This window comes from Myodes glareolus, chromosome 5, assembly GCF_982192425.1.
Source record: "Myodes glareolus chromosome 5, mMyoGla1.1, whole genome shotgun sequence".
NCBI classification, from domain to species: Eukaryota; Metazoa; Chordata; class Mammalia; order Rodentia; family Cricetidae; genus Myodes; species Myodes glareolus.
The window spans coordinates 92,090,376-92,118,237 of NC_142030.1; the positions used below are offsets into that span (position 1 = coordinate 92,090,376).

At 43.7% G+C, this 27,862-nt stretch overlaps 2 protein-coding genes across 4 annotated transcripts in view; one reads left to right on the forward strand and one right to left on the reverse strand.

The window, feature by feature from the left end:
• Slc60a1 (solute carrier family 60 member 1) overlaps positions 1-5,623 on the forward strand; it is a 38,071-nt gene extending 32,448 nt beyond the window's left edge. The window contains exon 10 of the mRNA XM_087906527.1: positions 3,912-5,623. Within this exon, the coding sequence (XP_087762653.1) occupies positions 3,912-3,973 (62 nt within the window). The 3' untranslated portion in view covers positions 3,974-5,623. The remainder of the gene's footprint in view (positions 1-3,911) is intronic.
• Positions 170-27,862, reverse strand: Elk4 (ETS transcription factor ELK4). Of its 3 annotated transcripts, XM_087906529.1 has the most exons (6): positions 27,338-27,862; positions 21,274-21,358; positions 17,418-17,633; positions 15,538-16,407; positions 14,522-14,638; positions 170-8,582 (listed from the first exon to the last, which is right to left on the reverse strand). In XM_087906529.1, exons 3-6 carry the CDS (start codon positions 17,622-17,624, stop codon positions 8,484-8,486), a joined length of 1,293 nt encoding a protein of 430 aa, XP_087762655.1. In that variant the 5' UTR covers positions 17,625-17,633; positions 21,274-21,358; positions 27,338-27,862; the 3' UTR covers positions 170-8,483. The 3 variants fall into 3 exon arrangements, with proteins under 3 accessions (XP_087762655.1, XP_087762654.1, XP_048286662.3); XM_087906528.1 differs by lacking the exon at positions 21,274-21,358 and having other exon boundaries at positions 27,338-27,861; XM_048430705.3 differs by lacking the exons at positions 21,274-21,358; positions 27,338-27,862 and adding an exon at positions 27,087-27,162.

Here is a 27,862-nt window from a genome sequence, read left to right on the forward strand (position 1 = left end):
ACCTCTTCTGACCTGGGCTTTAAACACTTTCACGGAGACGTGTCAAGCAGCCGGAGACCACGTTTCAACAGCACCCACCGAATTCAGTCCTTACCCAGTCAGTGTGATGAAAATACCAGCGATACTGTGATGGACGTGAGGCAGGGGAAGGAATGATCAACTCACGTCATTTTGTTAAAAATATTTATTTTAAAAAAATACGTTGTCCATATCTAGTTGCACATATAACTATAAACAGATCTCTACAGCTCTGGACTTATAGTAAACACGCCAGAGTGCTTCCTCAAAGCCAGCTTCCCACATACAAGTAAATCCCTCTGTCAGTTCTTACATAAAAGTTTTTAAAAAAATGTATCATTTTCTCAAAATACACATGATCTTTATAGAAGTTAACAAAGCTTTTGCATAAAGCTTAGAAGCAACAGAAGGTCCCTTGCAATGCCTGCAGACGGCACCCAGTGGACCGCCATCTTGTTTTTGAACAGCAGTGCGTTAGAAAGCCCTCAAAGTGCGCATGCGTCCTTCACCCCCTCCCCCCAACTCCATGACATTTCTGTCACCCCAAGGCAGAATTCAAGACTCCATACCGGCTTCACCAGCCTGAAAACAACACCCCTTTGTCTCTACAGTTAAGTGTTACTACTCTGTAGCTGGGTGAGATGACGCAGTCTGTCCAGGTGTAAGAACCACCAGTGTTAATTTTAAGGACTGTTAGCAGTTACCATTTCAACTGCTTTTTCCAAAAAGAACAAAAAGTGATTTAATACTCTGCAGATCTCTTTTATATAAACTAAACTAAATTAAGACATGTTACTAGTATCGCCCTGACAGCTCTTTTGGGCAGGTGTTGCTTACACCTAAGATCTACTTATACCAAGTGGTGACATTGAGTAATATGAGACATAGATTTCAATAAAATAAGCAAGGAGGGGTGGACACACAGGCAGCAGTTCCTCTAAGGAGCTATGCCCTGCCAGGTCCTTTACCACCCACCCCAAACTCACACACACAGGAACCTGTCCCCACCCCATCATCCTGTGCAAACACTGGTGGGTATACATTGCAATCACTCTATGGCAGAACACATGCTTTTTACTAAATTACAGGTTAACTGAATGGAAAGAGTTTGTTATTTAATGTCATTTACCTTTTAACTCATGTTCACTCCTTATAGTGCAGCAACTGCCAGGTTCACTGTGACTCAACCACCTAGCACACATCATTTAAAACAACCCGTGGTTATTTCCCATTAATCATAAGGATCTTGTACCTCAGGTTGGCCCCGAACTTGCCACCTGACCTTGGACTCTACATTCCTAGTGCTAGGATTACAGGTTTTGCCTCCCCCAGTTTATGACATAACAGGGATCAAACTTTGAGCTAGTATGTCAGGCAGACACTCTACCAACTGAGCTGAAGTCCCAGCTTAGGAGGTCCTCTTTAAAAAGAAGTTCTAGCAGGACTCACGGGAAATCATTAGGTTGTTCTTAAATGGAGACTTAAGACGGATGTGGTAGCATGCACCTGTAGTCCCAGCTACTCAGGATGTTGACTGAAGAGACTGTTGTAACCAGGCAAGCAAGACAAGACCCAGCACATAAAAACAAAATCTACTTAAAAAAAAAAAAAGTCAATTTAATTATTTGGTGAATAAAGGACTTAATTCTAATAAACTAATTTTAACCCAAAATTTTAAGTTTAGACTCAAACTAATCAGTATCAAAATGAACTAAGGCTTCTTTAAAAAAAAAAAAAAAAAAAAAAAAAGGTGGCGTGTGTTCAATATGCGTGCAGATGCCCACGGAGGCCATAAGAGGGTGTCAGATCCTCTAGCACGGGAGTACAGCAATTTTGAGCCACCTGCCATGGGTCCTCTAGAAGAGCACCCAGTGCTCTGAACCACTGAACCCTCGCCTCTTCTTTTTAAATGCAGGCTGTCACATAAAACTCAGGCTGCTCACTCGCTCTGTAGCCAAGGATGACCCTGAACTCTAGAATCCTCCTTCCTGTACCTCCCAAGCATTAGGATTACAGGCATGTGCTTTTATACTTAGTCTTTCCTACCCACAAAGATACATGAAACCACTAGAAGCAAAGGGAAGAACCTCGGCCACACTGGTAAGCAGGCCTCCAGAACGCCCAGCGGGGAGGGCTGAAACACGCTGTTCCATCGCACATACCAGCAAAGGCAGCAGCAACTGCTGCCAAACACAGGCCACTGGTAATACTGTCCTCAAGCAAACAATGAAATATCTCAGAAAGGACTGTGTTCCCTACATAACAGAAATAAACAAGGAAGGAAAGCAACAACTAAAATTCCTTGCAATTGTATACTTTTCAAATTTACAGTGCAATCTACCAATGCAAATCTTTCAAAATCATAAATTTCTACAAAGAACAATATTAAAAGTTTGTGAGTCATTTACATCTTAGCTGGAAGAGGTGTCTTACCGAGCCTGGAAGAAGACTCATCAGGTAATCCATTTCTCCTTCTCCAGACACACCTAGGTTCCCAAAACTAGAAATGAGAAATGAACCATAATTCCCTGACCCTCAATATCCTGAAGCTGAAATCAAGCAAAATAACCCTTAACTGCTTCCAGTTATTAAGAACAAAAACAGCTGGCATGATGGTGCATGCCACTTAGAGGCGGAGGAATGAGGATCTATGTGAGTTCAAGGCCAGCCTGGTTCACATAGTAAGTTTCTCAGAGCTACACAGTGAGACACTGTCTCAAAAACCAACCAACAAAAAACAACAAACAAGCAAACAGTGCTAATATAAATCCCAAGAAAGTGCCAAGTGATTTAATAGCAGTCCACAGAATTCCCACTCCTGAAAACTGGCAGAGTGAATGATTCTATTGGCAGGACTCGTGGGCCAGCCGTCAGACACACCATCTCCCTCTCACCTTATCAAGAAGATTCCAGACTGTGTGAGCACAGCTCATAATCCCTGGAGGGATGGGAATCAGTGGACCTTACTAAGATGGGAACAAGGCAAAGCTGAGGCTATTCAGCCTGACCCCCTCGGAGGTTTCTGCTAATGCTACTAATATGGGGTTTAAAGGGTTCATTATGCCAACAAGCCAGAAGTCCTCCCTCCACTTACACCTTGGACTCCTCATGAGAAACTTCCCAGACAACCTAGGAGCAAACAGACATGCAGAGAGCTTTAGGAAAGATGTCCTCACACTTACTGCATGAAGAGAAGCGTGCAGGGCAAGATGACTGTTGGGAGTAGTCTAAGATTGGGGTCTCAACACAGCGGCAACTGGTCTGTAAGGCCTATAATCCTGTGCACTAAGAACTGAACAGAACAAGGCACTGTCTTTAAAAGGTGACAGCTGTAGGCACAGCAGTAAGGGGTTTCCATCCTAGGAGAGAAATACGCCTCTCCTGGAAAAAGATTCACATAGCCTGATCAACACGGTAGCATAAAGTTGTACACAGCCAGTACCTCAGAAGGACTTAGAAATGTGCTTGGTTCCCAGGTGCGTACTTCAAGGTCAAGTTAACTTCCTGAAACTTCCCTGTGTGCAGTACACTTGACCTTCAGGAGACCGCTGTAATCCTCAGGAATTTCCTGGTGAAGCTGCCATTTAGTTTCGGGGAGGTGTTGCTAGGATGCAGTCCAGCAGGGTCACTTATTTAGCATGTGTGAGGGCCCCGGTTCCGTCCCCAGCTCCACAGCATCAAGTCAAATCATGTTACAGAGCAAGTCTCCCACAAGCCACCCTATATCGCTACCTTCCACAGGGCTAACTACAAACAGCAGCACCTAAGAAATGGCTTCTTTTTGGCAAGCTAGCCACGTCACATTCTGTTTCAGCAACAGCAAAGCAGCTTGAGATGGAACACTGGCTGGACTGGCAGTGTGAAGACAACTGACCTCTCCCATCTGTTTACAGGTGAAGACATGACCCTGATAGTGACCAGTTCCACAGAGCACAAGACACACCATCGCCCCTAAGAACCCGCTCAGAGACGGAGCCCGCGCCTTCAGTAAGTAGTTCTGATAATATATGAGAAGAAGGGGCAGCACCAGCACTGACAACAGCAGACCTAGAAGAAAAGGAGCAAAGCGCTTCCCACAGAAGCCAGCGTCTGGGAGAGTCTGCCAGAGACAGACCATGTGTCTGTCCCTTCCCAGAACTGTGTGTCAAAGAACACTGAGCTGCTCCAATCCACTCGGGACCCCACCCCCACCCGACAACAGACTACAGCATCAACACTCTCAATCTTGTTGGTTTGGAATCCATTCCGAGCCTTGGGTTTCTGTTCAGGCCTGCACTTGTCTCCACATCTTTCCAAGCCAAAGAACGGCACCATGGCATGACTCGCAGTTCTCGGCACAGGCAAATGACACATATGTAGTAAATAAGTGACAAACAGAACAAGCCACTGAGTAAACTATTCCTTCAGATGCTTAAATGTCCCAAATAAAAAGACACAACAAAAACAGCACTTTCTAATCCAGCAAGAAAGCTGAACTTGCCATATCCTTTAGCATAAAATGGCCTGACGTACTGTGAGGCTACTGATAAATATAACCCAAGGCCAAAGAAGTTTTTAAGAAGACTATAAAAATAAAATTGTCAGTCATGCGTAACACAGAGATGAAAAGGAAAAGCTGTCAGGACGTGCACGGAATGCAAACAGCATTTGGGAATGAATCCCCACGAGAAAGAATTACAGGGAAATTTGAAAAGCTATGACAAAGCTCCAGAAAATTAAGCTAGAATTTCTCCACATTAAAAGAAAAAAAAAAATCTGTATTTGAGAACCAAATGAGCAACTTCATGTTGAGTCAATGACTTAGGAAATTGATTCCAGGTGTAGAGGCATCTGCTGGGTGCAGGAAGGACTCAGAAGGACTGGATGCTTTACAGAATTTCCTTTGTATGTTACAGTAGAGTGGGACTGTTACTTTAATGGAGTGAGATATGTATATATATTTTTTTTTGAGAGAAATTTCTGTGTTGACAAACTTCTACTGTGCCAAACAGTAGCTCACTTTCATAATCTCAGTACTTGGGATGTCAAGGCAGGAGAATTGCCAAGTTTGAGGCCAGCCTAGACTAAAGACTTAGACCCAGTTTCAAAAATCAAAAAAGAAAACCTTTTCCTAATCAAGATGTGTGTCCAGAAGACTGCTGACTGCTGGGCACCTTCACTGAGGGCCTCCATGGTGCTGAAGACGTCAGACACAAAGCTGCCTTTCAGATGCTAAACCATAGGCTCACACAGCACAGGGCCAAGGTGAACTAAGTAACGCTGGCAATATCAGCAGCTGACAGTAAGCCATGAACACCAAGCCTCCAGCACAGGGCCAGCTACTCATGCCCCTTTTGATCTCTAGTATAGCACACATCTGAAAGGAATTTTCCAGGTTAAGAAGAAAAATCCAGTACTCTACGCAAGTTTATGGCCTTACTTTCTCCACCAAAATTTGAAAAAACAGTCAATGGTGAACACTTGTGCATTTGGGATTCTGTTCACAGTCAGCCGGGGTGATAAAGAATGATCCTATCTCAAAAACAAAAAACAAAAAAACACAGTGAAAAAAATTATATTTTAACTGTTAAGATGTAAAGGAAAATAAACTTATATTTTAACTTGATGAAGCTTAAGATTGGCCTTTTGAGGGCTTCTAGATTCAATTATATATTATATACTTTTTTAAATCAGTGGAAATTTCTACCCTTATTCAAACACACAGACTATGCCACAGAGACTGTAACATCACAATAATACTCTAAGAAATCATTAAAAGATTATTTAAGTTAGACCTGACATTTTCATTTTGTATTTTAAGAAAAATCAGCCTGAGTAAGAGCAAAGTACAGTCCAAGTGAAAATGCACGCAGAGAAGCACACACAGGGTGTGTGGCAGCGCCACACTGAGCCACAGAAAACCAAGGAAACTGGCAGATCCCTCAAACCCAGGCATTCCCAGGACCTAGAGACCCTGCCCAGGCTACCGATGCTCAGCACCATTCGCCTGGCAAGGTGGCTGGGTGGACACCAGATGTGAGCCGAAAGTCCAGAATTCTCCCTGAATACTGATCTGTTGACACTAAGAATTCTATGGCTATTCAACTATACAAAGCTCAAACTTTTTCAGGAAGGAGGTAGTCTACAGAAAGAAATGTCTGCCTCACACACACAGCAAGGCGGAAACACACACGCACAGAGAACAAGCACACGCTTCCTGGAATTCACTCATTTCAAGAAGAGAGCAGGTCCATCTGCCCCCCAAGGCCTCATGGTTTCTTATTAACTTGCTCTGAGTTTTTTGCTTCTGTTTTTTTAAGACAAGATCTCATATAGTCCAAGCTAGTGTCAAACTCATTATGTAGCTGACGCTATCCCTGATTCTTGATCCTCCAGCTTCTACTTCCCAAGTGCTGGGATCACAGACCTTGCTACCACACCCAGCCAGAGTTTAAATGGTGCCCTTGAGCCCATGGCACCCTGTGCTAAAACAGTAAATTATCAAATATATCACCTGTCAAAACAAACCAATGGCTTTTCTCCTTTAACTCAAGAAGATAAAACTTGATGTTTTCAGAACTGCAAACATCTAGTTAGGTCAACTCTCAATATTTACTAAGTGCACATAATGAAAACCCACTAAATTACTACAAAGTGCTGCTGAGGGTAATTCCAAATATGCATTCAAACTACATATTCCAACATGGGAAGAAAGCCCACTGCAGTGCCTGATCCCAGCACTCTGAGCACTACCTTTCAGCCCTACTATTGCACATCATGGGAACAGGACACTTAGATAACCACAAATGAACCAGTAACAGGTCTCCAACTGTCGCCCTTCACTACCCAGCCAGCACACACTTCCATATGTAAGCATCTCTGCACTGGACAGCCAATGCTGTGCACCTGAAAGATGTCACTCTGCATCAGTGTTATTCTGAGCCTGCAGGTCCCTACATCATTCCACTCTGGTCATGTCTGGGGTTTAATGGGTGGAGGGCAGGGCATGTAATTTAATTTAGTTCTGGACTGTAGAGTCGAAATTTTCAAGATTCTACTGTGATATTGCCCTCAATTCAGACTGAGAGATCAATGTACCTGTGTGACTTACAATGTACCTGTCTCTGACTTACACACAGCATTTTATAGATGTGACAATCTGCAGACGAAGGTCCATAGCAATGAAAAGTAGTTCTCACTACTAATTTAACAGTCATATTCCTATGTATGAGAATGCCCAAATGCAATCTGATCTTCCTTCATTTAAAACATTTTTGGAAAGAAGTAAACACATCTTTATTTCCTGACCGGCAAACATCACTTTGAAGTCCACCTTCCTGACTGCACCTGAATGAATGGTGCTTCACCCTCTGACCTTAGGTTTAGAAGGAAGCCTGGTAAGTACAGAGCAGAGTGGGTAAAATTAGCAGGAAGAAGGAAAGGGAGTCTGTCACTCTGGGTTTTCTAGCTGGAAAAGCCCCCACCTGTGTCTCAGGGTATTCAACTTTTTTGCTTGCTTCTAATATTCAATTTTCAAACCCCAACTCTACTTCCTAAAGTCATCATTTTCCAAGATGTGTTGCACAGAACCACACCACGCAGAGCAGACGAGAGCGCTGTGCCCCAGGTGGAGTCCTGTAAGTCCCACTGAATGCTCCAAAACCCACATTAAAACTGAGCTTCCAAAGTCTTGTGTTTAAAAAGCTCGGGGCCAGGATCAATTGACAGGTTCAGACGAGATCAAGGGTAGAGCAGAGATCCAGCCAGGATGAGCACAAACAAGAGCTATCCCGTCAGAGCTCACGGCATGACAGAGCCTCCCGTGTGGTAATACTCTAATCCTCCTCAGAATAGGAATGATTCTCTCTCCCACTGTTGGGGAGTGGCTCCTTTCAGTCATTCAACAGAGCACACTTACTACTAAACATACTATCAACTTCGTTTAAGTAGTATTTTTATCCCTTTGAGACAGTCTCACTTTATTTATAGCCTAGGCTGGCCCTCAACTCTTGGTGTTCTCTTCCTGCCTCAGCTTCCCAAGTGCTGAGATCACAGAAGCAGGTCATCATACACAGCTAACAAGTATTTCTTTAAATAACAGATTCTAAGCATACTTTTCCCCCTGGCCAAAGAGTCCTAACATCCAGGACCAGTAACTTTGTTCTGCGGCTTTCTTGCAAAACACAGCTGCTGAACCCCAAGAGACCAATGTTTTTTGCACAAAGCTTAAACAAACAAAAAAACAGCAACAACAACAACAACAACAAAACACCTTTTTAAAAAAAGAAGTGAGGCGGAGTTTGAACTCCAATTAAGGCATCTTTATACAGTCCAACTTTTGAGAATCCTGAAAAGGCTTTCAACAGGCAATGGGAAAATTACGACAGTCTATAAGAGCACTGCAGAACTATCCCTCATTTCAAACCAATCCTGCTGGACATCACTGCGTCTTAGTTCCTTGGTCTCTTAGTTCCCAACTGCATGGGTTATGTCTTCTGCAGGTCTGGAGAAAATGGGCCAGGAGTGGAAGGTCCATCCAGGCTGGACAGAGTAAATGGTCCATGACTGTTGAGCACAGAAGGAAACTGGGGAGACAAAAGCAGATCAGCATCCTATTACAACCTCTGCTTCCACTTTCTGTCCCTCCTATTCCCCCACAGCAGGACGAACACAAGACACGTCCTCAAGATAACAGCAGTGACCATATCACAGAAGACTACAATGCATTTCACGTGTGGGGCAAGGTGGGGTGGTACACACACGGGCACCATGGCAGCGGTGTGATGTCAGAGACCACTGTAAACGCTGTTCTCTCCTTCCACCTCTATGTGGGTTCCAGGGATCAGACAGGCTGCCAGACTTGCTCAGCGAGTACTTTACCCACTGTGACATCTCGCAGGCCCACATATTATTGTGGCAAGGACATACAAACAAGAATTTCTTTGTCCTCCCAGAAGCTATTTGCAATTGATATCCCCGCTGGCGAAGGGAAAATCAGTCTTCTCCATGAACCATTCCTGGGTATACCAACCATACTCCAGACCCCGTGTCAAGGAGCAGTAGTTGCCAATACAAAACAGACCCCTGGTTTTGTGGTTGAGCTTTTTTCTCCTGTCTTACTGATTTATTTTTAGTTTGTCTATTTGATTTACATTTTTTTCTGTTGGGTTTTTTGGTTGTTTTCGAGACTGAGTCTCACTCTGTAGACCAGGCTGGCCTCAAACTCACAGAGATCCACCTGCCTTTGCCTCCCGAGTGCTAGGATTAAAAGCATGTGCCACCACCACACATCTTTCTGTTAGTTTTTAAGAGATAAACAGACCATGTATTTATTAGACAGCGAGAAGGAAAGAGAGAGAGAAAGAGAAAGCGAACGTGTAGTTGGGTGGGTAAGGAAGTGAGAAGGACGTTGGAGAAGTTGGGGGAGCAGAAAGAATATGATCAAACTATATTGTAAAAAAAATGTTTTTTTAAAAAAATATTTATTTATTTATTTATTTATTTAAATATTATTTATTTCTGACTGAAGGCCAGAAGAGGGCACCAGACCTCATTACAGATGGTTGTGAGCCACCATGTGGTTGCTGGGAATTGAACACAGGACCTTTGCAAGAGCAGGCAATGCTCTTAACCACTGAGCCATCTCCCCAGCCCCTAAAAAATGTTTTTAATAAATTTTTTTAAAAAAAACTCTTTATCCTAACAATGTATAGACTAACTCTTTCTAATCTATTGCAAAGGAATGGCGACCTTTACCCTAATGATATCCTGATACAGACCTTCACATCTAATCTGAAAGGGTTAAGAAATTCATTAAATGACAATAGTCACTACAGGGGTTAGTAACAGGGTCAACCCTGAACTCTCAACAAGAAGTCCAGAGAGGCATAGTGATTAGCGGATGCTCATCCTAGAAGACAGAGGCCCAACATTCTTAGAGCGCCTGCACAGCACTCCAGGCTGAGACTCCTGGAACAGCATCAGGAGCGGCTTAAGGTTTCAGATGGCTCCACACTCCACTTCTGGGGAGAACCACCCCTCACATACGGAGAACTAAAAACGTAACAGGGGAAAAAAACCTCTCGATGCTCTTCCCATACAGTAACATCCAATAATTTAAGAATTGGGGGGAAAGCATAGGACAGCAGTGATGAATATTCCACACACATGCAAGGCTCCAAATCCAATCCCCAGTATCACACCAAAAAACAAACAAACAAATCAGGCAGAAACAGAACGGCCTTAGGGTGGAATCTAGTATCTAGTGCTGGGACCAAATCCACAGCCTAACTATCACTGAGCTACTCAGACCCCAGTCCCTAAGATGTTGAAGTGTTTGTTTTTTGTTTTTTTTTTTGCTCTGTTTTGTTTTTCCTTTTTGTTTTGTCTTGTTTTTCAAGACAGGGTTTTTCTGTAGCCTGTCCTAGAACTTTCTCTGTAGACCAGGCTGGCCTCAAACTCACAGAGACATGCTTTTTTCTGTCTCCTGACTGCTGTTGTTTTTCCTTTTTTAAAACCAATTTCTGGCCAGGTAGTGGTGGTGCACACCTTTAATCCTAACACTTAATTTAGGAGGCAGAGAGAGAGGTGGATCTCAGTGAGTTCAAGGCCAGTCTGGTCTACAAAGCAACTTCCGGGACACTCAGGAATGTTACACAAAAACCCTGTCTCAAAAAAAATAAATAAATAAATAAATAAAATAAAATAAAACCCAGTGTCTGACTCTGTAGCCTAATATCACCTGCTGTTCAACATCCACTGTCTACGTCCCTCTCAGGTGCTACCATCATAGGCTTGTGTCATCACACCCAGCTCTCCTTATGATATTTCTATTTTTTTTTTTTTTGAGACAGGGTTTCTCTATAGTTTTTGGTGCCTGTCCTGGAACTAGCTCTTGTAGACCAGGCTGGCCTCGAACTCACAGGGATTCGCCTGCCTCTGCCTCCCGAGTGCTGGGATTAAAGGCGTGCGCCACCACCGTCCGGCTGATATTTCTATTTTTTACAGTATTAGGAACATGTGCCAGGCAAGAATGTTATCACTGAGCTATATAACCACATCCTTCCTTTATAATATTGAGATCAAGTCTCAAGAAGCTGCCCAGGCTGGCCTTGAACTCTGCCTTTGGAGTAAGTGAGATTACAGGCAGTGGCAGCAGCCTTATTTTATTTTATTATTTTATTCTTGAGAGAATAAATTATTAATTATAAAATTTCTTTATTAAGAAAAGTACCCAGGGCCAGTCACCCCAGAAGTAAATAAGTCAGCTAGAAGAATGCCTGCCGTTTATAGTCTAAATGCTTGGGGCAGGATAAAGGTGAGATCAGACTACTAAATGTTACTAAATGAGAAGAACATTAAGTTTTGCAATATTTCATTTTTACGTTTTTTGTATATGAGGAGTGATTTTCCCTGGGTGAGGGGGGGCATTAAGAGTGATCTGAAGGGCTGGAGAGATGGCTCAGAGGTTAAGAGCACTGACTGCTCTTCCAGAGGACCTGAGTTTAATTCCCAGCAACCACATGGTGGCTCACAGCCATCTGTAATGAGATCTGGTGCCCTCTTCTGGTCAGCAAGCATACAGACATACAGAACACTGTATACATAATAAATAGATAAATAAATAAATAAAGTGATCTGAAACCTCAATACAAGAACCTTCCTAATACTTTGGTGGGGAGATAATACAAAATTCAGTCCCTACACTTCCTAGTTAAAGTGCTGATACAGGCTGGGAGGATGGCTCAGCAGGAAAATGCTGGCATATATCAACTCTGAGAGGTAACTGATACAAGAGTCTCAAGAGTTTCCTCTTAAAAAAAAAAAAAGGCTGGAGAGATGGCTCAGAGGTTAAAAACACTGGCTGCTCTTCCAGAGGACCCAGTTCAATTCCCAGCACCGTAATGGCAGCTCACAACTGTTTGTAACTCCAGTTTCAGGGTACCCAAAACTCTCTCACAGACATGCATGCAGGTAAGACACCAACATACATAAAATAAAAAGGAATAAATAACTTAAAAAATTTCAAAAAGAAAATTAAATTAAATGTAATTAAAAGTGGGAACCTACAAATAAGTAATTACATTTTAAAGAGAGAAACCTATGGGCAGAATCTGCCCCTAGCACGTGTGTACCCAGAGTCAGGCAGAGCACACTTCTGTGGGGCTGAAACGTTCGATCAGCTAGTTACAGCTATCCTCGAGTCTTCGTGTGACACACTGCTTGTGTCAATCATCCACTGCAGGGCTCCTTGGAGGGAAGCACCAGTGCAGCTCACGGAGCTGTGAACTTAGTAATGAAAACATCACTGGTTTATATATCTACCATTCACATTATTACTTTAGTGTCCTCTTAGCACCAGCAGCCTTAGACTTTCCACTGTTTTCAGACAGGGTCACATTATCTTAGGCTGGCCTGGAACTAAGTAGCTCAAACTCACTGTGACCCTCTTCCCTAGTCTCCCAAATGCTGGGATTACAGGCATGAGGCCTGGGATTACAGGCATGAGGCCTGGGATTACAGGCATGAGGTCCAGAATTATTTCTCACCTTGCACCTCACATACACACAGAATACCAGGCTATTCCATCATACATAAGTACAACATGATAGCACAAAACAAAAACCACTTAGTAATTCCTTTCTCAAAATATGTCCCTGTCAACAGTAGAACACGTGTGCTCCGGGGGGACGAGGGGTACTGAGAAAGGAAAAGTTTAAGCAGGAATGGGAGTGGGAAGGAAGGAGGAGAAAGAAGGGAGTGGGAGATAAACCAAAAACCAAAGTACTTTAAAATTCTTAATGTAATTTACTACTTTGTAAGCTGATTAAAAAAAAAAGATTTAAAAAAAAGTAGTTTAAATGAAGACACCTTGCATGGGTGAATAATGCTGCACCCAGAAGTCATGGGCAATTAAACAAATTGCAGTGCCAAGCACGGGACACCTCCTTATGAGCTGTTGGCCAGGGAGTCCTCAGAAACAATGTAGGTTATTGCTACTGCTCTTGATTGCCCACCTGTTGCTAAGACCTACTGCTAAAGACACTTTGGTTGCAGGTCAGAGAAATCAAGCTGGAACTGACCCAGAAACTTCCTCCCTGCTGGCTAGCTTGCATAGTGCAGGAACATGGTATGTAGGCCTCTGGAAGAGAAGAGCCATCAGTGATAACTAGCAATGGATCTTACATGCTGAATATTGACCTGCCAGGCAACATGTGTACTGGTGCTGCTGTACCACCAATATTATGGGAGTAACCAACCACTTTTGTTAATTAGATTTAAAGCCCACTTCACAGCTGAGAGCCCATGCCTAGTACTATAAATCTGGTCAAAACCCATGGCTGGGGTGCTCATAGGCCTTAAAGGGACCTAGTATTATTGCTTTGCTAAATGGACATGTTGTCAAACAGCCTTCTAAATACTTAAAATTTTCAGCAAGTGATGAATGCAGCTCTCAACCCCCATAAGTGAAGCTTTTTCTTTAAAAAAAAAATTACATGTCTGTGTGTGTAGGTTTGCAGATGTGAGTGCAGGTGCCCAAAGGGGGCTAGGATCTGAACTCTGGTCCACAGCAAGAGCAATGCACTCTCTTAAGCGCTAAGCCGCTTCTCCAGCTCTAGAGAGGTTTCTTTTTGCAATAAATGATGGTTAATATTGAGACCCACACCAGCAAGTGTCTGTGGCATGCTCAGCCATTAATGGGATGTCTATAGCACACGCACACATGCACACACACACACACGCACCCCAAGACTCAGGAGGCATTGTGATGGAGGGGACAGAGGATGGGAACAGTGCTGTGATGTACTTTTTTCTCAGTGTGACATGGTGTTTCAGTCATTAACTCACAGCAGCTCCAGTTGCTCACACTAGATCAAGCAAAATCAAGCAAATCAACATTCCAGCACGGATAGAAGAGGATCTGTGATAGTTAGGAGCTGCTGACTGAGGAGGACTCACTTTTCTTCAGGGTGTAGCCCCAGATCCAGTAAATAAGCCCATGCCCATTCATTGCAAGGCAAGTAACCAAAAAACAAAACAAAACAAAAAAACAAAAGACATAAACAAGAGGATGTGTTGTGAAGAGGGAGAAGAAGGGTTCCAAAGAGAACAGAAGGAGGATAAGCAAGGGGACTAGGCTGAATGTGTGTGTACGTATGCAATTCCGATCAAAATTGCACTAAATGTGACCTCATATTGGCTTTGTATGTATACACATAGTAGTATATGTACACAGACTGCCTGATTTACAGTGGTTTAACTTAACAGAGCACAAAAAATGCCATATGCATTCAATAGAAACTATACCTTGAACATCAGTATTTTTCTGGGCTAGCAATTTTCAGTATGAAAGTTTCTTGCTATACTGGGCAGCAACTGAGAGCCACAGTTCCCCAATCACATACTGGATCACAAGGAAAAGCAAAGAACCTGCAGTCGTGTGTGACAATGACACTGAGCACAACCCCTGCCCATTCCTGCAGTACACATTCCCCAATGACAAGAGGCACACTGTGTAATTTACCTGGAAAAGCGTATTAGCACCTTGCAGTCTGGCTGGGCTCAGAGGAGCAAACGGGCTGAGAGTACTCCAGAAGTGGATACTGGAGAGCAAGGGGCTCGGAGTCAGCAAGATGGGTGTCTGCAATACACAAGAAGATCGCTCAAGGACTTGCCAGGATTGCTCTGTCATTCCAAAGATACAAACAGAATCCACATAATATGTCCTTCTCCTCCCCAAACATCTCTAAGCCCAAAATTTTATCATGATGAAAAGCTCAGAAATCTCTTTATAACCTAGAAAAGGTAAAGGTCACAAAAATCACTTTAAAACCTAACTTTTACCTGGTCTTTCCAAACTAGAAAGCAAACCTAAATCCAGTACAAAAGAACAACAGCCAAGTCCCTAGATCAGACCATCTGGGGTGATCTTATCCAAGAGCTCCTCAAGGTGACCAAGTTAATACATAATGTAACTAGGTAGGCTACAAAGCCACACATTCCTTCTCTCAAGGCTCTCAGTCACTTCTGTTTTCTCTCTCCTAAGACAGCAACAGTTTTAAGGGAGTCTCTGAACTTGCTTTCTTTAGAAGGAGACAGAAAATCTTGCAGATAAATGCTTCTGCTTTATTTAATCTCATGTAGCCCAGGCTGCTCTCAAACTGGCTATGTAGGCAAAGATGACCTTTAACTTCTGATATTCCTGCCTCTACCTCCTGAGTACTGGGATTTCAGGTATGCAGCCCATGTCTGGTTTATTCAATGCTAGGGATGAAACCCAGGGATCTGTGCATGCTAGGCAGGCACTCCACCATCCGGGCTACATCCTCGACCCAAGAACAATGAATTTTAAAAGATGAAATGGCAAATCTTTTTTGTTTTGCAGATTCTAGTTAAGGTAAAGAAATGAATTTCCCAGTTTCCATATAACCTTTCTAAGACAGCCCTAATTAGCAGAAATTGAATTTTACAGGTATAAACTCTCAAGACAATTTAAAAGGTGAATAAACGCAGTCCCACTTAAGAGGAAGAGCAAGCTACCTGTGAGAAAAGTGCTGGTGTAAGAGACGCTGTTGGGAGCGATGGGCTTAAGATCCCCAGGGGGCTGGGGTCACTGCCTGTGACCACAAGGGCAGGCGTCAGTTCTAACCCTTTGGGCTTCTTGGATCTTGATGAGTTATTTGTTTTGTCCTTTTCTGGCAAAGCTGAATCCTCATTTTTAGTCTCCAGTGACAAGTTCTCTGGAAGTTCCATTGGCTGAGAAGCCACTGAGTCAATGTCTGTGTCAATGTCTGGGTTAGAACTCAATGGTGGAGAAGGCGTCCTGGGAAGGTCCTTTTGAGGAAGGGGTCCGGAGGGAACAGGAGAAGTGGGGTTAAAAGTGGTAGCCAGAATGGATGAAGAGGCTGGAGCTTCCAGAGAAGGTAGTGTGGGAGGAACCAGTGTCTCCAAAGCTTGGATAGTTTCTTCAGAAGACGGAGAAATGCTTGGGCTTGTTGAGAGGGTAATGGCAACAGGGTCGATGGGTGGCTTTTTAGCAGGTGTTGTTACAAATTTGATGACAGATGGTGTTGGCTCCTGAGTTTTTTTCTCTGCCAGTTTTTCAGCTGGATTTTCTATCTTTATTGACTTGAAAAGCTTCTTATTGGAGGTGTTCAAAGAGTTGAGAGTAAATGAAGAATACAAACCAGAGTGTATGTAGTCATTCCGACTAGATGTCTTGGCTGTCGGCTGAGGTGCCCGTTCCTTTCCCCCGCTCTCAGCATCTTTGGAACTGCTGGCTTCAATGGAAGTTAGAGTTTCACAGTCTCCCTCAATCCTGCCTACTGTCAGTGGATCCATTTTCAAAATCTCTGGATAAGAGACAAACTTGTACACAAATTTCTGACCATTCACTTTTTTAATGATGTTCTGTAGACAGAAAAGATAAGCACACTCAAACTTACTTATAAATTTACATCTCATAATTCATGCAAAAGGGAACCTAAGTGAGTGCCCTATTTGAGAACTATGCATAGCTTTAAAAAAGCTTTAGAAGCATCAATATTCACCTACCCAGGCCAAATACAGTGCCTGCTCAGAGAAATTAAAGCAGTTCAAAGCCTCCTGAGCAACTGGACTAAGATAGCACATAGGAGCTGAGGCTGTGATTGTCTGACGCTTTCCATCATACACCTGTATTAAGTCAGAACTCACTGAACTCCAATCTCAAACAGGTCCAGTGGAGTAAACCACAAGCATTCTGAGGAAGCTAAGGGGTCTCAGAGCATGACAGCGGTGAGCTTCCCTCTTCAGCTGACCTGACCTCAGGAAGGCTGGAAAGGTCAACTCCTGCAAGGCGGAAGAAGCAACAGCTCAGACTCCTACTCTGAGTCCATTCTTTGGAGATGTGTATTTTTCTCCAAGAAAATATTAAAAAGTCACAAGATAGTAAAAAATAAAATTTTGGGCTAGAGAGATGGCTCAGTGGTTAAGAACATGAACCTGAGCTCACTTCCCAGACCCATGTCAGGTAGCTAACAACTGTTGGTAACTCCAGTTCTAAGGGGGCGATGCCCTCTTCTGGCATCTGGGGGCACTGTATGGACATGATACACAGACATCCATGCAGGCGAAACACTCATTCACATAAAATAAGCTTGCCACCAAGCCCGATTACCTGGATTTGACCCTTGGGACCCATATAATGGGAGGAGAGAATCAACTCTGACAAGTCATCCTCTGACCTCCACATGGGTACCAATGAAGATAATATTTAAAAACTTTTAAGGAGATTGTAGGAATATAATCAAAATCACTGAAGTTGTTAAATAAACTGGGCTAAGTAAGCCACATTAGTACTCAACACCTCAACAGAAACAAAGGACTACTTCTTGTTTTGAGATTCTCTGTATAGTGTCAGGGTCAGGGCAGGGGTTTACCTTTACATAGTAGTATCTCAGAGCTCTGCTGAGCTTATCATAATTCATATTAGGCTTGTTCTTGCGAATTCCCCAGAGACGAGCCACCTCCTCAGCCTGCAGAAGCTTGAACTCCCCATTGTTAGATGTCCAGCAGATCATGTGCTCATTCTGAGGTTCCTGCAGGAGCTGAAGAAGGAACTGCCACAGAGTGATGGCACTGTCCATAGCAATTGGCTGGAAGAGCATATGGATAGGTAGACAGTCACTTAATGCCAACAGGCACTGTGATAAGTGTTCTAAGTGCCCTGCACAACACTCCTGCAAGACACACACTACTCCACCATCATTCCACAGTTAAAAGGCAGATTAACACTGGGCTAAGTATCTTGTCCAAGGACACACAGCAAATGCTAACACTAAGACTTATGCCTAGGAAACCTGAATCCAGAGCTCACATTCTTAGATAAGCTATGCTACTTAGGTTTTGTTTCAACAGTGTCTGTCTCCTGTGTGGCCTTGGCTGGCCTTGAACTCACAGTTCTCCTGCTTCAGCCAGTCAAGCACTGGGATTAAATTATGTACCACTATGGCCAGCTCCCTTAAGAATCCTTTTCAAAAAATTTTATTTTGAATTATGTGTATTATGCATGTGTATGTGTGTGTCTGTGTGTGCATTTGTGGACATGACAGTGTCCCACAGGGGCCAAAAGGGGTTGTCAGAGCCCCTGGAGCTGGATGGAGTGCTTGACATGAGTGTTGGGAACCAAACTCAAGTACCCAAAAGCAGTACACACTCTTATTAGCTGAGCCATCTCTCCAGTCCTCAGCTTCACAAGTCTTAAGCGTGGCTGGGTATGGCTAAGCAGCAATACCCAGTGCATGCAGGAGGCTTTGGGTTCCATCTCCAGCATGACAGGAAAAAAGTTACCTTAAAACAAGCAGCTTCCAAGGAAAATAAAACTGGTTCCATAAATGATAGGAGCAAGCTAAAGACTGGAAGTCAACAGAGGGTCAGTTAACTTTTACCTTCAAAGTCTCAGAAGACCACCATTTCAGTGTCTAGCTAAAAGCCCACTGTGCTTATCTGACAAGTTGTGTGTCTAGGAGGCTGAGGTGGAGGGAACAATTTGTTCCTAGTTCAACTGGTATTTCTCCTCCAAATAGTAAGCACCATGGCAGGGTAGTTTACATATAAATTGGCAACGCTGAGAAGTCAACAAAATGTTCCCCAATTCAATCTGGAAGTTCTGTTACTGTTCACAGCCTACAGAGTTTCTTCTTCTATTTAATTAGTGATCAGAACAGGAAAAGAAGAAAAAGCCTTCAATGTTGGGGTCTTCCAGTTGCACTGTTCTCAATTCCAGCTAGCCTGCCACTGGAGCTAGTTAACCCGGTGCTGTGGGACTGTCCAGCACACTGCAGCTGGTTCAACAGCACCCTGGCTTTCACCCACTAGACATTAGTCCCCTTGCCACTGAGACCACCTCTGCAATCAAACCATCCCAGCTGACAACCACTCTCCCAGACAGCACACAGAAACCCTGCTCTCACAGGGACATTTTCCAGATAGAACTTCAAGGGAAGGATTCCTTACACAGTACCTCTGACCGGATCAACATACGATTATTCACATAATAAAATCAGAAAAACCCTCACTCTCTAGGAATGAAATCCCAGCAGGTCAGAAGAAGGTTTGAAGACAGATCAGATATACTGAAACACTACACAGACAGGCAAACTGAACTACATCAAAACTGCAAACTGTGCTGTGAATACCAGCAAGCCAGCAAACAATCCCCCCTGTATATTCTAACCCCAAAACACTCTCACAAATCATGTGCCATAAAAGGAACTTGCACCTGAAGCAGGTAAACAACTCTCATAGCATAAAAAGAAAAGCCAGGTACTGGAGTCTCTCCAGAGAAAAGCCGGAAATAGCCAATAAGCTCTTAGAAAGATCTCCCCATCATTAACAATAAGGACTGGAACTCAAAAACAAGCAAAACCCACCAGATGCCTCTTGTAACCAGAAAAAGCAACAATAAGCTGACGAAGACAGAAACTGAAACTCACACGTTGCTGGTAGAAGTATTAAATGCAATTCTTCTACAGCCAAGTTTACCACATGATCAGGTACACGTCTAGATAATGGAAACGAATGTCCATAGAAGAGCTACACGGTAGCACATGCCTTTAAGTCCAACTCTAGGAGGCAGAAGCAGAATTCTGTGAGCTCAATGCCAGCCTGGTCAGCATAACAAGTTCTAAGCCAGTCAGAAATGCATTGCAAAACTGTCTCAAAACAAACAAACAAAAAACCCAGAAATATTCATAGCTGATTTTAATCATAAATCATAAGCACAGAACCAATTCAAATGTTCATCTGACTTATGAATACAATAATAAAATATAGTACATATGTTGCAGTATCATTCAGCCATTAAAAGAATCCAAGAGTATAAGATTAACTCGAAAAAAAACAGTAGCCCTCCTTTACACAGATGATAAATGGGCTGAGAAAGAAATCAGAGAAACATCACCCTTCACAATAGCCACAAATAACATAAAATATCTTGGAGTAACTCCGACCAAACAAGTGGAAGACCTGTATGACAAGACTTTAAATCTTTAAAGAAAGAAATTGAAGACGACACCAGAAAATGGAAAGATCTCCCATTCTCTTGGGTAGGTAGAATTAACATAGTAAAAATGGCAATTTTACCAAAAGCAATCTACAAATTCAATGATATGCCCATCAAAATCCCAGCAAAATTCTTCACAGACCTTGAAAGAACGATACTCAACTTCATATGAAAAAGCAAAAAACCCAGGATAGCCAAAACAATCCTGTACAATAAAGGAACTTCTGGAGGAATCACAATCCCTGACTTCAAACTCTACTACTGAGCTACAATAATGAAAACAGTCTGGTATTGGCATAAGAACAGACAGGAGGACCAATGGAACCAAATCGAAGACAGGGATCCACACACCTACGAACATCTGATTTTTGACAAAGCAAAAAAATAAAATGGAAAAAAGAAAGCATATTCAACAAATGGTGCTGGCATAAGCGGATATCAACATGTAGAAGAATGAAAATAGATCCGTATCTATCACCATGCACAAAACTCAAGTCCAAACGGATCAAAGACTTCAACATAAAACCAACCACACTGAACCTCATAGAAGAGAAAGAGGGAAATACATTTGAAAGCATTGGCACAGGACACTAATTCCTAAATACAACCCAGTAGCACAGACACTGAGAGAAACAATAAATGGACTTCTTGAAACTGAGAAGCTTCATTTAAAGGAAAGGACATGGTCAACAAGACAAAACGGTGGCCTACAGAATGGAAAAAAAAACTTCAATAACCTCACATCAGGCAGAGATTTTGCCCGAATTTGCCTATCCTTGTCAAACCCCAAAAGCAAGGGACTCAATATTCAGGTCTTTCATCTATTCTGGTAATGCTCTAAACACAGCTTAAAATTTAGTATTAAAAAAAAAAAAATAACTAAAATCTCAACACCGGAAAACAACCCAAAACTCCCAAATTTTTTAAGTACAATTTTAGTATGTCCATTTGTTAATGTAGCTTATATAAAGCAAAGCACTAAAAATGCTTAGATGGATGCAAGCATCCCATAAACATTAAAAGGTTTGGTCCTGGCCTTATAATTAATTGGAGGTAGAATTACACATGCAAACATCCCTAAACCAGTGTCAAATCCCACAGAGTTTCTAAACTCTAAGGAGAGGGGATCAAGTACATACAACATAGCTAAAGACGCCTTGCCTAGCCACGCCCCCACGGGACCCAGCAGTGATAAAAATTAAGCAATAAACGAAAGTTTGACTTAGCCATACCTCTTTAAGGGTTGGTAAATTTCGTGCCAGCCACCGCGGTCATACGATTAACCCAAACTAATTATTCTCGGCGTAAAACGTGTTACTGGGAACACAAAAAATAGAATTAAAATCCATCCAATATGTGAAAATTTATCGCTGGACTTAAAACCAATAACGAAAATAATTCTAATTCACCCAAAACACGATAGCTAAGACCCAAACTGGGATTAGATACCCCACTATGCTTAGCCCTAAACTTCAACATTTATAAAACAAAAATATTTGCCTGAGAACTACTAGCCATAGCTTAAAACTCAAAGGACTTGGCGATACTTTATATCCATCTAGAGGAGCCTGTTCTATAAATCTCCAAAATATACAAACAACTCAAGAAATTGGTTATCAAAAGAACAAAAAATCCAATAAAAAAAATGGGGTACAGACCTAAATAGAGAACTCTCAACAGAGGAATCTAAAATGGCTGAAAGAAACTTAAAAAAATGTTCAACATCCTTAGCCATCAGAGAAATGCAAATCAAAAGAACTCTGAGATTTCATACACCTGTTAAGAATGGCCAAGATCAAAAACACTGATGACAATTTATTCTGGAGAGGATGTGGGGAAAAGGGAGCACTCCTACATTGCTGGTGGGAATGCAAGCTGGTACAACCCCTTTGGATATTAGTATGGCAATTTCTCAGAAAATCAGGAAACAACCTTCCTCAAGACCCAGTAATACCACTTTTGGATATATATCCAAAGGATGCTCGATTGTACCACAAGGACATGTGCTATGATGTTCATAGCAGCATTGTTTGTCATAGCCAGAACCTGGAAACAACCTAAATGCCCCTCAACTGAAGAATGGATAAAGAAGATGTGGTACATTTACACAATGGACACAGCAAGGGGGAAAAATCTTGAAATTTGCAGACAAATGGATAGATCTAGAAAACATCACATTGAGTGAGGCACAGACCCAGAAAGACAAATGTCATATGTTCTCACTCATAAGTGGCTTTTAGACCTAAAGCAAAGGAAAACCAGTGTACAATTCACAATCCCAGAGAAACTAAACAAAGAGGACCCTAAGAGAGCCATGCATGGATCGAATCTATATGGGAAGTAGAAAAAGACAAGATCTGAGTAAACTGGAAGTGTGGGGATCATGGGAGAGGGTAGAAGAGTAGGGGGGAGAAAGGGAGGGGAGTGGAGAAAAATATATAGTGCAATAAAAACAATTAAAAGGAAAAGATTTGTCTCACATGGTCAGAAAACACTGCAGATGTTTAGTAAAGCCAGGTCCCAATGCAGAAAAACCTCTAAAAAGGTACAGTATGAGCTGGGCAGTGGTGGTGCACGCCTTTAATCCCAGCACTTGGGAGGCAGAGACAGGTGGATCTCTGTGAGTTCGAGGCCAACCTGGTCTTCAAGAGCTAGTTCCAGGACAGGCTCCAAAGTTACAGAGAAACCCTGTCTCGAAAAACCAAAAAAAAAAAAAAAAGTACAGTATGTTTAAAAATGTGTTTTAGTTGCTGAAGAAAATGTATATAGACTGTCATGGAAAAAAAGTAAATAGTTTATAAATAGCAAAATAAAGTTTTTAAAGAGAGTAAAGTAATATAAAAACATAAGCCATGTAAAGATGGGAAATACAGTGTGTCTGGATCCTGTATGGTGCTTCGTTGACTTTCAATTTTTTTAAATGGCAATGTACAAAAACAATAGCTGCTGTGAGACACTGGATTGGAAAGATGGCTCAGTTATTAAAGCACTTGCTGTACAAGCATGAGGGCTGAGTTCAAATTCCCAGAATCTACATAAAGCAGCAGTGAACATCTGAAACCCCAGTGTCTGGGGAAATGTGAGTAGACAGGAGAATCTCTACAAGCTCAGGGCCAGTTGGCTGCAGTACATGGTGGCAGAACAACAAGACCCTGTCTCATACAAGATGAAAGGGGAGAGCTAACACTGGAAGCTGTCCTGGTACATAATGTTACACACATACACACACAAACATAAGATCACACACAAAGATAAAAACCCTATTAAGTTTAAATAAGTGACTCTGGATAAAAATCACTTGCTATACAAACATGATGCCTTGGAGTTTTTACTGCTATGAAAAGACACCATGGCCACAGCAATTCTTATGAAGGAAACATTTAATTGGGTGGCTCGCTTACAGTTTCAGTTTGGCCCATTAAATCAGAACAGGGAGTATGGCAGTGTGCAGGCAGATGTGGAGCTGGTAGCTGAGAGGCCTACACCTTGCAGGTAGCAGGAAGTTGACTGACTTACTGAACAGTATCCTGAGCATAGGAAACTTCAAAGCCCTCCCCCACAGTGACACACTTCCTCCAACAAGGCCATACCTACTCCAACAAAACCACACCTCCTAATAGTGCTACTCCCTATGACATTATAGGGGCAGTTACATTCGAACAACCACATCTGATAACCTGAGTTTGTTGTCAAGAACCCACAGTGAAAGAAAGGAACTGGTTCCTAATAGTGGGCGCGCGTGTGCACGCACACGCACACACACACACACACACACACACTTTTTTCAAAAAAAAAAAAAAGGAAAAGAAGGAAGGAAGGAAGGAAAGAAGAAGGAAGGAAAGAAAGAAGGAAGGAAGGAAGGAAGGAAGGAAGGAAGGAAGGAAGGAAGGAAGGAAAGAAGCAAGGAAGCAAGTAAGCAAGCACGCACTGACACAGCACGGATGAACCTTGAAAACATGACAGAAGTGAAAAGCACCAGCCACAGAGGGCCAGAGAGTGGCTCCAGTGATATGAAATGTTCAGACCAGACCATTCCACAGACCAAAGGGAGATCAATGTGGCTGAGCCAGCTGAGAGAGATGGAGAAGCATCAAGTGGAAGGAGCAGTGGGGAGAAAATTGGAGAATGAAAGCCGATGACCACAGGCTTCTTTTCAGGTGGCTGAAAATGTTCTCAAGCCAAGATCATAGAGATTCCGTTCTATGTGGATTAAAAAGCACTCAACTAAATGCTCTCGGCAGGTGATGCCACTCTCAATGAAGATGTTTAAAACAAACAAATCGAACGTAACCAACATCCAGGCATGATTACAAAATCCAGGCATGAGAAGACTAAGCCAAACAATACATGACTCAGAGGACGGATGAGTGAGCGGCAGCCAGGAAAATGTCTGGGTTTCTAGAACTGCTCTCTAGCACGAAAGTGCCTTCCTTTCATCCTTAGCTACCAGTCTTGATGCTGTCTGTGCAGGCACTGTGATCCAAAAGTAGAGACAGTAAAACAGAAGAGGGATGCCTCCCACAGTCAGAGCTGATGAAGTGAGATAGGAATCCCAGGCTCCTCCATCAGTCACGCACTCCGCCAGGCCTGAGAAAAGCTGCTTCTCCATCCAGCCACAGCCTTGCCAGCATTAAACACCAGAGACCGCGATACCAATCCACAACGAGCTCCTTTCATGCCACTAGACATCGTCCCCACAGCCTTACTTAAGCAAGAGTTGAAAAGTCATTATCCACTAAGTGTAGCAAGGGAGGGCGGCATGATCCCCGCCATTGTTTTGAGTTTTCCAAACGGACCTTTTTTTTTTCTTATTTGATGTCTATTCTTATAGCAATTCTTATATCTATTCTTATTCTTTTTATTAGTAGTTTCCCAATTTTGGCAATTATATTCTAGTCCAGCCTGTTAAAACTACTCCAATAAATAGGAGCCTAAAGTGAAAACACATTTCAGACATCACCATCACATCAAGAATGTCTGCAGGAGCCTTGCCTGGTGGCACACGCCTTTAATTCCAGCACTCAGGAGGCAGAGACAGGTAGATTCTGAGTTCACAGCCAGCATGTTCCAGGACAGCTGATCTGTTACAGTAAGTTTGTACGCCTCAGCACTTGGGAAGCAGAGAATTAAGAGATCAAGGCCACCCTGACCTGTATGAGACCATGTCTCAAGACAGTAAAAACACAACACCAAAAATGTGTAGTGCTGGGGATCAAATCCAAGGTTTCACACAGTAAACATGGGCTCTACTACTGAGCTACAATTCTCAACCCATAATTCAATTTCTGTGTCAGGTTATTCTTTTAATGAACTCCTAAATACACAGTAGTAATTCTTCACTTTAGTTCCGACAAGTATGATATTAATTATGAACTTCAATGATTTCCTCAAATATAATAGAGAACTGGGCTTGGCATTCTGACATACACCTTTAATCCCAGCACTCTGAGGCAAAGGCAGTTGGACCTCTGTAAATTCTTAGCTAGCACAGTGTATACAGTGAGTTCCAGGCCAGCTAGGGCTACATGAGATGCTGTCTCCAAAACCAAACCAGAAGACAAGATGAAACAGGCCAGGTGCATGACTATAATCCTGGCTCTCCTGACCATGAAGGAAGCATGGAGGGCTGTGTGTAAGCCGTATCGACAGACAGAAACACAAACATACACAATACATGAAGAAAGACAGAGTCTAATTAACAACAGTCAATGCTTTAAAGGTTGTTTGCTGTTGTTGTTTTTTGAGACAAGGTTTCCCTGTATAACAGCCCTGGCTGTCCTGGAACTCACTTCGTAGATCAGGCTGTCCTGGAACTCTCAGAGATCTACCAATAAAGGTGTGTGCCACCAGAGACCGGCCAAAGGTTTTTTAGAAATATAACAAAGACAGAGTTAAAAGGACCCAAACGATGGAATCTGACCGTTGACAGGTTAAATGCTAGAAAAGGTTTACCACTCAAAGACCAAGCTCTAAGCGACACAGAAAGAAAGGGCTGGAGAGCAGCTCAACGATGAGAGCAGCTCAGCGATGGCGTGCTTGTCTAGTATTCTTGAGAACAAGGGTTAGACGGCTAGTACCGCACACAGGCAATGAAAGCTGCTGCTACCTTCGCCAAGGAGTGCAAGGGAAAAAGAACAGGGGACCCTGGGGTGCAGATCAGCTGATGAACACCTGCTACAGACCGGGGTTTGGGTACCCAACACAAGGAGGAGGGGAGAGAGAGAAAGCACAAAGATAAGCGAGAGTCACAGGATCCTACAGAGAGGATATTAAATGTAAATTTTTCCCTTTTTGGGCGGGGGAGGCTGGTGACTGAGTAGTTATCACTCAATACATTCCCAGACTCAAACATATAATGGTATCCCAAAACTTAAAGTATTTCCCAAAAAATATAATGAACTCCACGTAAGCAGTTTCCACTTTTAAATAAAACCAAGGCTCAAAGAACAAAGAGTTCCTACAGGGGAAAGTTGAATCATACTGTTTTAACAAAAACACCACGGCCAGCTGGAAATCAGAAGCTTCAAGAAGTTCTGTGCACGGGGAGAAAGGAAAAGAAATCTGACTCTAGAATGACACACAGGTAACCGTTCTGCTGAAGGAATCTTACTTAAAATGACCTAATCTTCAAATTGCAACAGCTCGAGAAAAAAGCCAACTGTGTCTTCTGACTTCACCCAAAAAATTCCCCTTATTTCCTGCGGATGCCTGTTAAAATTCCTCGCCCAAAAGATGTTTCCAATGCTGTTCGGAGGAAAGGCTTGCCACAGCTGTACAGTAAGCGAGGAGAGTTGCTGAAAAGGAAAGAAAGAAAAAGCCGTGGCCGGATAGACAGCGAGCTTGGGGAAGGAAAGAACGCGGCGCGAGGCCGCACATCCCGAGATCAAAGTGCGGGGAGACGCAAACCTCCGGCCCGTGGGCGAGCCATGAAAGTACTTTCACTTTCCAACTTCCTGCCACTGCAACAAGTTAAAACTGTTCCCCTCCACCCCACCCAGGCAACAAAAACCGCTGCCTTCCGCCTAAGGGACTTCTCACGACCCACCGTTGTGCGGGAAGGGCGGAGAGGGCGCTCCGGCGAGCACCTGAGCGCCGCGGAGCAGCTCCCTAGGCGAGCGCGCCACCAGGCCCCGCCCACCCACCGCCCGGCCCCGCCCTCTCCGCCGCCCGGCCCCGCCCCCACCGCCGCCGCCGGGCGCATTTCCTGCCGCGCCCGCAGCCCCCGCCCGGCCCGTGCTGAACCGGGCTGAGGGGCGGTGGTGCGAGACCCCGACGGGGCGTGGGTGTACCGCTCACCAGGCCGTGCGCGCGGGACTCCACCTCGGCCTCGAACGCGGTGCTCGACTCTCCGACCGCTCCTCACGCTAGGAACTCAAGGACGGCGCCGCATCCGCGGCGACCCCCGCACCGGGGCCCGAGAAGGCGGCGGCGGCCGAGCCGAGCCAGCCGCGTGCCTGCAGCCGCCCGCATCTCCAGCCGCCACAGGTCTCGAGCCCCGCCCTCCGCCCCCGCACACGCGGCTGGGGCGGCGATGTGGCTAGTTGGGCTGCCACTCGCCAGACCCGCGCTCTACGGCCCGGCTCCCCCGTCACTCTGCGGCCGCCGCCACTCTCAAACCCCCCCGGCAGTGCCGGGGCCCTTCCTCGACGCCGTCGCCTCGCGTCACTTCCGGGGGAGGGGCTGAGCCCCGAAGCCCGTGTTTTGTTTCTGGCCTCTGGCTCGCGTTTGCACCCTATTAGGCCGTCCGGTGCCCTCGCTCTGGGGCCTCCAGCTCGGCGGCGGGACGTTCGTCCTTCCCCGCAGGCCCAAAGTCGGGCTTGG

Excerpts from the sequence above, each read along its gene's own strand:
- Elk4 (XM_087906529.1), bottom strand. The coding sequence starts at position 17,624 with ATGGACAGTGCCATCACTCTGTGGCAGTTCCTTCTTCAGCTCCTGCAG. Across the intron at positions 16,408-17,417 it reads TGAGATACTACTATGTAAAG|AACATCATTAAAAAAGTGAA; the intron begins GTAAACCCCTGC and ends TTCTGTCTACAG. Across the intron at positions 8,583-14,521 it reads GTGCTAATACGCTTTTCCAG|TTTCCTTCTGTGCTCAACAG; the intron begins GTAAATTACACA and ends TTGTCTCCCCAG.